Genomic DNA, 8,707 nt, shown 5'->3' on the forward strand with positions numbered 1-8,707 from the left:
AAAGCGACTTACATTGCATTGTATTATATTATACATTTTGACTATGTGCAATCCCCTGGGAACGAACCCATGACCTTGGCATTGCTAGTGCCATGCTCTAACCACTGAGCTACAAGAAAGATGAAGCACTAAAGTGTTTGTAAAACCGTATGATTTTGCACGGTCATAAACAAATATTACATATTATAGAACAAAACAATATACTGGAAAAGCTCAACTCTCAATCTAGACATCTACTTTGCACATTAAAACTAGTAAACCAACACTTTGGAGAATTAGGTTTATTTCTTATGTTTGTATTTGTATTTTTTGTCCCAGTTCAAAATCTGAGATATCTTCGCTCAAAAAACATGGTGGCCTATAAAGCTACTTAACTCTTTTAATGCATATGTATGCATTTAAACAAATTAAATTATTTCACCCTATTACCCCCTGTGTACAGGCCACTTATGTTCACAAACAAGACAAAAATTGTCTCATGAGGCAGACAATGTTTTGAGACATAAACACTGAGAAAACAAATACATGGAGGGAAAAAGACAATAATATGACCAAATAAAAAGTTAAACATACAACCCCTTCCCCAGCTGGTTATACACAATTGTTACCCAAGAAAAACTTGTATAGTATTAACAGGCTTAAAATAAAATTCACACAGCCGCTTTAATTCAGTAAAAGGGTGAAGTCTTCGTTTTTTTAAATCTCTATTTTCTTAGTATATAAAGGGAAAAGATTGGGAATCTTTGATTTAATGAGAAACTTGAGCTAGTTTCTTTGTGATTTATGCAAAAGAAATATTTACACGCCACGATTTCAAAACACAGTTATTTAGAAGTTGCAATGGCCAACATGCGTTTTGCTGTATTCAGTTAAACTATGATGTGTTAATTTCTTCAAATAGTTGAAAATGCACTACTAACGCACAAATACACAACAAGGTAAATGGAATTTGTAGTGTTGATTTAAAGTTTTAACTGAAAGCAGTCACTGTGACAACAGATTTAGTCTCCCTTTGGGATCTCCCTCTTGGAAAGTGTTCAGTAATCCAATCTTTAATTCAATCCACTTTGACCACACTGTAGATCTTGGTGACAAACCAAAAACAGGCAAAGAATCCAATTGTTCCTGGAAACAAAACATAGAAACAAAAATACAGATTACTAAACCACTATCACTACACCATCTTATTTAAAACACTGTGGGGCAGTTTTAGATTAAGTAAGCACTAGGCCTTAATCAATTTAGGACATTTAAGTCGCTTTTATAACATGCATTACAAAAAAATGGTGTGCCTTGAGATAATACAATCACACTGAAATTAAGATGTCAATGCACATATTGCTTTCAGGTAAGATTTCAGACATACATTTTAGTCTGGGACAAGGTTTAGCCTTGTTGGTGAAACTGTCCTAAATGTCTTCCATCAAACAGCGCCCACTCAGTAACATTAAATACCTTTTTTATGTATTTAGCAGGGAATGAAGTGCACTAACAATTACACATACATGGGTGATTGTATAATTGGAGATATATTTTGCATTTCAAAAACACTGAGAGACTACCCTTTCTTTCTCTCTCTCTTTCTCTCTCTTACACACACATCATGATTTTCACCTAGACACTTTTTTTTACAATAAATATAGTATTGTTATGACCTGAATCACCATGTGTGGTTACAAACAAAAAATCTCAAAAAAGTTATTTTACTTTTTTCAACAGTTTTCTACTTTTAATTACGATGGTTACAGCCTAGGAAAATAAAAAAATCAGTATCTCAAAAAATTTGAATATTTTCTCAATCAAAAAAAAATGTACAAGACAGAAATGTTCCAAGATCTCCAAAGTATGTTTAATTATGCACTGCACTCAATACTTGGTTGGGGCTCCTTTTGCACTAATTACTGCTTCAATGCGGTGTGGCATGGAGGCATGTGTTGTGGCTCTTGATACGCTGACTCCAGCTTCAGTCCACTCCTTGTGAAGCTCTGAATCGGCTTTTCCTGACAATCTTTCTAAGCCTGCCGGCATCCTTGTTGCTTATGCTGCACCTTTTCCTACCACACTTTTTCCTTCCAGTTAACTTTCTATTAATATATTTTGATACAGCACTCTGTGAAACGCCAACCCTTTCAGCGATGACCTTTAGTGGCTTACCCTCCTTGTGGAGGGTGTCGATGATTGTCTTCTTGACAAGTGTCAAGTCAATAGTCTTTCCCATAATTGTGGTTGCACGAACTGAACTAGCCCATGAGTTACCCGGCATTTATACTCAAAATTTATCAAACTAATTAAGCTCAAAATTGAATATTCTAATTTTTTTAGATTTTAATTTTTACTTTTCCTTAACTGTAAGTTACAACGGTCAGAATAAAAAAAAACTGTTGAAATATTTCACTTTGTGTGCGATGAATCTAGAATATATATATTTTTTATAACTTTTTCAACATATATCGCGTTAGAAATTGGACAAAATTACCTGAGCGTGTAAACACAAAGTGCAAGCAGATTACAGCTGCGCGAGCACACTGAAAAGTAAAAAATGTAAACCTCTAGATATCTCAAATCTCCTATTTGAACACAAAAACCAAGACTGTGCATGTAAATCAACACTTGCGAGGGGAAATAACAAATCCCTGAGTCAAAGCAGGTCGCTTGCGCACAGTATTGACTACATGCGCAAGTGCTACTCTACGCGCACGCGAGCTGGGATTCTTCACGTGCGCGAGTCATTTTGACTTTTGGCACTAAGGGGGGGGACACTGCGATTTTGTGACAACATTGCAAAAACCTGTGTGTGCAAAAACCTGAGCGTGTGGTAGCTGACCAGCTCTTCTCATTTCTCACACAGAACAACCTCTTGGACAGCAACCAGTCTGGTTTCAAACTGCACTGCAACTGCACAAAAAATACTGCACTGCTCTCAGTCATCGAAGCCCTGAGACTGGCAAGGGCGGCCACTAAATCATCTGTGCTCATCCTCCTGGATCTATCTGCTGCTTTCGACACTGTCAACCACCACATCCTCCTGTCGACCCTCAAGACTATGGGTGTCTCTGGAGCGGCGCTACAGTGGTTTGAGTCTTACCTCTCGGATAGGTCATTCAGAGTATCCTGGAGAGGTGAAGTCTCTGAGTCCCCAGCATCTCAGTACAGGGGTACCCCAAGGCTCAGTTCTTGGACCACTGCTCTTCTCCATATATACCACGTCCCTAGGCTCTGTCATTCAGAAACATGGCTTTTCCTATCACTGCTATGCGGATGACACACAGCTTCACCTGTCATTTCAGCCTAATGATCCGACGGTTTCTGAGCGCATCTCGGCATGCCTGAATGACATCTCACTCTGGATGAAGGACCATCACCTGCAGCTGAACCTTGAAAAAACTGAACTGCTCGTGATCCCGGCCGACCAGAAAACTCAGCACGACCTTTCCATCCAGCTAGGTTCATCAACCATTACTCCTTCCAGAACGGCCAGAAACCTGGGAGTGGTAACTGATGATCAGCTGAACTTTGCTGATCATTCAATTCAATTCAATTCAATTTTATTTGTGATTTTAATCTGATCATGTTGCCAGCACCACCCTGTCCTGTAGATTCATCCTCTAAAATATTAGGAGAATTAGACCTTCCTGTCTGAACATGCTACGCAAGTTCTTGTCCAGGCTCTTGTCCTGTCCAGACTGGACTATTGCAATGCTCTACTGGCTGGTCTTCCAGCTTGTACAACCAGACCTCTTCAGATGATCCAGAATGCAGCGGCAAGAGTGGTCTTCAACGAGCCGAAGAGACTTCACTCCTCTCTTCGTTAGGTTGCACTGGCTCCCTATAGTTGCTCGCATCCAATTCAAATCTCTGTTCTTGGCCTACAAAACCACCACTGGTTCGGCACCCCCATATCTTCACTCGCTAATTCAGACTTACAGTATGTAACCGCCCGATCCCTGCGCTCTGCAATCGAACAACAGATTCTGTAGCGGTCTTTAAGAATCGGCTAAAAACACATCTCTTCCGTCAACATCTGACCCATTAGTACAGTCTTCTACTTCTTTTCTACATTCCTATCCCCCCCCAAAAAAAATAATTCTTAGCTTCGTATACTGTGATAGGCTGACTGAGACCAGTTGTACTGCACCTATGCATTGTTGTTCTTTTGTTTCACAAATTGCTTCTACTTTTTTTCCCCTACTTTGTACGTCGCTTTGGATAAAAATGTCTGCTAAATGACTAAATGTAAATGCCATTGGCCCTGCTCCTTTCTGAAACTCCCATTGTGATTGGCTGTTGCTGCCACTCTTAAATCGATGACATAACGAGAGATGGCAGAGAATTGGGAAAAATAGGATCTAAGGAATTCACATCAAGTAATATTTTATATGTTGGCCCAAATGCAGGAAAACAAATGAGTGCATTAAGGAGATTTATTAGAAACACTGGGTTAATATAAAAAAATATTTTAATTTATATGAAAGCACTTCCGCTCTGCATTCAGCCATAGCAAATGTGCATTACCAGTGGTCACCTTTTTGTAGATTAGCCAGTAACATAGATTAGTAAAATATTTTATGATATAACATAATATACAATATTATAATTTAACGTTTTCGGTGTTCCGCGTTGAAATACCCCGACGTGAATATCCAGGCACCGTCGTGTCTCGTATTATGATGTCTGCTTTGTGATCTGCTTTGATTAGGGGGATTGTTATTTCCCCTGGTAACTGTTGATATACGTGCACAGTCTTGGTTTTTGTGAGATGTAGAGATTTGCAATTTCTACAGGTTTATATATTACGCGCAAGCCTTTTCAGTGTTTACACGCTCACGTAGTTTTGTCCAATGCCATATGATATTCACATTTTTGTAGATGCACCTGTAGAATCACCCAAATGACAAACAGCATCTATTGGTTCTTGTATTTTCAGATCTGACTACTAACAAATCCCCCGTTATGACAAAAAACAACTATCAATCTACTTTGTGGATGTAATTTCCTACTGTAATTTTGTCACCCTCAAGCCATCCTAAGTGTATATGACTTCCTTTCCTCAGCTGAAAACAATCTGATTTGATTAAAAATATGGAATAGTATTGTGGCTCTTGTGCCACTGAATGGTACCCACATTTTTGGTGATGCCAGCTTTCTCTTATATTATCAACTTTTGCCTTCTTTATTTTCGTAACCGCGTAATGTGGTGACACATACCTGATGGAAGGCCGCAACATTAATTATTTATGATTCTAGGATTCATATATAATTGTTCATCATCTATGTTAGCCACTGTACATAAAATGTTTTAAAAAAGTTAAAATTCACTCGTACGAAGATTTATAAATGCAGTAGAACTATTTATTGTCCATACATGTTTAATTAACTAGCTTAGAGTAAATTGATATCTAAATTTGTCAATGGCCACTGGCAGATGTGGTTAAAAATTTGTATTAGGCCTAAAATGGCATGAGGGTGAGTCAATTATTTTTATTTTTGGGTGAACTATGCCTTTTAAACAAACACAAACCTGTGAAGAGGAAGAAGATGAGAGCCATAATCATGGTATAACCAAAGTAAAGAATGGTGCTGGCTAGTCCACTGATCTGCAGTTTAGAGAAGAAGTAATGGATAGCGTAAACCAAGAAATAGATGGCTGTAAATCCACTGGTCAGGAAGGAACGCCACTGCCAGTGATAATCCTAGGAGATGACACATACACAAAACAAATAAGCTTGAATCCCATAAAATATGTATGTCATTGTCAACACATGTACAGTTTGTAATCTCACCTCAGCACACAAATGAAAGTAGCAGAGGAGGATGGTGGCCTCAGAACAGGTAATGACAAGGATGATAAAAACCAGGAAAAGGAAGCCAAACATATAATACATCTGATGAGACCTGCAAAATATTTACCAAAGAGATTTTGTTTTCAGAAAAAATCAGCCCCTGTCATCAAAAGCTTAAAACACATGCAGAGAGCTTCGACAAAGCTACTGCAGATATGGAACAACATGTTTTGCTTAGATGCAAATGTCTCTATCTCAAATCTAATGTGGGTACACAAGTGGTTGTGAAGAGAACATGCACAGCCGCGCAGACTGATCTGTAGGGTTGGGTACCAAAACCCGGCGCCAATATGTAACTGGACCGAATAAAAACGCAGATTTCAGTGCCTCATTTCGGTGCCACTTATATGCTGACTGAGCCAACTGAGACATTTGCCCTCATTCACGTGAACAAGTCGGAAAGCTCTGATAATACAAATTCAACACATATAATGGTTAATCGAATCGTGAAAGATCTATGATCCGCACGGATCGTGCACGCCCCACGGATCAGAACGCGCATGACCCGTGGATTGATCATAGCGAAAGACAGTTTTAGTGCACGCTCTCTCTCCCTCCCTCCATCTCTGCGAGTCCAGCCTTCATCACCTGACGCAGTCTTTACAATTTTTACAAGTTTGCAATACGTCTCGGAGATGTCTGCTCTCAGACGTCATATAGACATCTAGAAGATGTCTGTAAGATGTTTATGATTTAGAATGGATGTACAACAGCTCTTTTTAAGATGTTTAGCAGATGTTTTTAAGCAGCAGATCTCCAGATCTTTAGCAGATATATTACAGACGTTAGACGTCTCCGAGACGTATTGAAGATGAGCAAACTATGTATTTAAGATGTCTTGCAGATGTAAATGCAGACGTCAAATAGACGTAAACCAGATGGATTGTGCTATCTGGGATAAAACTGTTGAGAGCGTTTAAAATCAATGAAGGGTGGCCTGCGTGCCATGGAGCTCCTTCTTAACACAGCGAGACACAGCAGTGAAAGTGCTAAAACCTTATAGCATCTGTCAGTCTGATCTCTAGACATTCATCTGCCAAGCTTTTTACTCTGACTGTATGTTTAGGCATATAATTATTCTTCTTAATTATACATACTGTCTGTTTTTAAAATAACGCACAGATAATGTAGCCTAGAAGGCTCTCTGTAAATGGACTTAATCTGTTGATATATTCAACGCATTTTCTGCCCATACTTAATGGTATTTTGTTGTAGCTGGAGGGTAAACAAGGTAAACAGTAAACACTATAACGTCTTTCAATGTTAGTGTCCATGCTCATTTCACATTCACTTAAAACTTTAATTGTGAATTTGTTTTTATTTATTTAATAAATGTTTTTTAATTAAATATACTGTTCTTTAATGTCCTCCTTCTGTGTTTAGTGGCTGTTTTTTTAAAGTATCGATTTACAGTGGCTTGCAAAAGTATTCATCCCCCTTCATTTTATTCACATTTTGTTATGTTTCTGCCTTATCTTAAACTACTTTAAATTAAAAATAATTTACATTAATCTACACTCCATGCACAATAATGACAAAACAAAAAAACAGGTTTGTGATAACTTTTTGGCAAATTTATTAAAAATTAAAAACTGAAGTACATTGCATTAGTATTCATACCCTTTTCTGGGACACTTGAAATTTAGCTCAGAAGCATTAGTTTTGCTTGTTGATGTTTATACACTTTGAGTGGAGTTAAGCTGTGCCAAATTCAATTGAATAAGTATGATTTGGAGCGGCACATACTTCTCGATAAAGGGTGCAACAGCTGAAAATGCATATCAAAGTAAAAATCAAGACATGAGATCAAAAGAACTGCCAGTAGAGCTTTGAGACAGGATTGTATCAAGGCACAGATCTGGGGAAGACTTCTGAAAAAAATCTGCTGTATTGAAGGTTCACAGAAGCATGTAGCCTCCATTTATCTTCAATGAAAGAGGTTTGGAACCACCAGATCTCTTACTTGAGCTTCCCTCCTGTCCAAACTGAGCCATCGATGGAGAAGGGTCTTGGTTAGAGCGGTGACCAAGAAGCTGATGATTACTCTGGTTGAGCTCTATGATCATATATGGAGATGGGAGAAACTTACAGAAGGACAAACATCACTGCAACACTCCACCAATCTGGGCTTTATGGCTTAGTGGCCAGACTCAAGCCTTTTTTCAGTGATGACACATGGAAACTTGAAATATGCAAAAACGTACTTCAACGAATCTTTCAAACTGTCAGAAACAAGATATTCTGGTCTGATGAATCTCAGATTCATGCATCATGTCTGGAGAAAACCAAGCACTGCTCAACACCTGTACAATACCGTCTTAACAGTAAAGTGTAGTGGAAACAGCATCATGATGTGGGGGTGTTTTTCAGCTTCAGGGACTGTACACAAAAAACGGAGATAATGATCATGAAAACCTAGCCCAGAACATTTAGAACCTCGGACAGGGGAGAAGGTTCATTCTCCAACATGACAATGATCCTAAGCACACAACTAAAACAATGCAAGGGTGGCTTATGGACAACTCTGTCTATGTCCTTGAGTGGCCCAGCTAGCGCTTGAACCCAACTGAACATCTCTGTAGAAACCTGAAAATGTCTGTCTACTGATGATCTCCATCCAACCTGACACAGTTTGAAAGGATCTGAGGAGAAGAATGACAGAAAATTGCCAAATGCAGATGTGTAAAGCTTTTCACATCATACCCAAAAAGATTTGAGTCTGTAAAGGCGCTATAACCATTTTCTGAGTTGAGGGTATGAATACTTATGCAATGTACTTATTTTTGTTTTTTATTTTTAATAAATTTGCAAAGCTGTCAAAAATCAGTTTTTTGTTTTGTCATTATTGTGCATGGAGTGTAGATTAA

The 8,707-nt window shown here is 38.4% G+C and overlaps 1 protein-coding gene across 1 annotated transcript; it reads right to left on the reverse strand.

Moving 5' to 3' along the window:
* Positions 1–266: 266 nt before the first annotated feature.
* On the reverse strand, positions 267–5,967 carry LOC130549724 (transmembrane 9 superfamily member 2-like). Its single transcript, XM_057327026.1, has 3 exons — positions 5,781–5,967; positions 5,519–5,690; positions 267–1,125 (listed from the first exon to the last, which is right to left on the reverse strand). Exons 1-3 carry the CDS (start codon positions 5,880–5,882, stop codon positions 1,058–1,060), a joined length of 342 nt encoding a protein of 113 aa, XP_057183009.1. The 5' UTR covers positions 5,883–5,967; the 3' UTR covers positions 267–1,057.
* Positions 5,968–8,707: the final 2,740 nt, after the last annotated feature.

The sequence above is a fragment of the Triplophysa rosa genome, unplaced genomic scaffold, assembly GCF_024868665.1.
Source record: "Triplophysa rosa unplaced genomic scaffold, Trosa_1v2 scaffold160_ERROPOS316587, whole genome shotgun sequence".
Classification (NCBI taxonomy): domain Eukaryota; kingdom Metazoa; phylum Chordata; class Actinopteri; order Cypriniformes; family Nemacheilidae; genus Triplophysa; species Triplophysa rosa.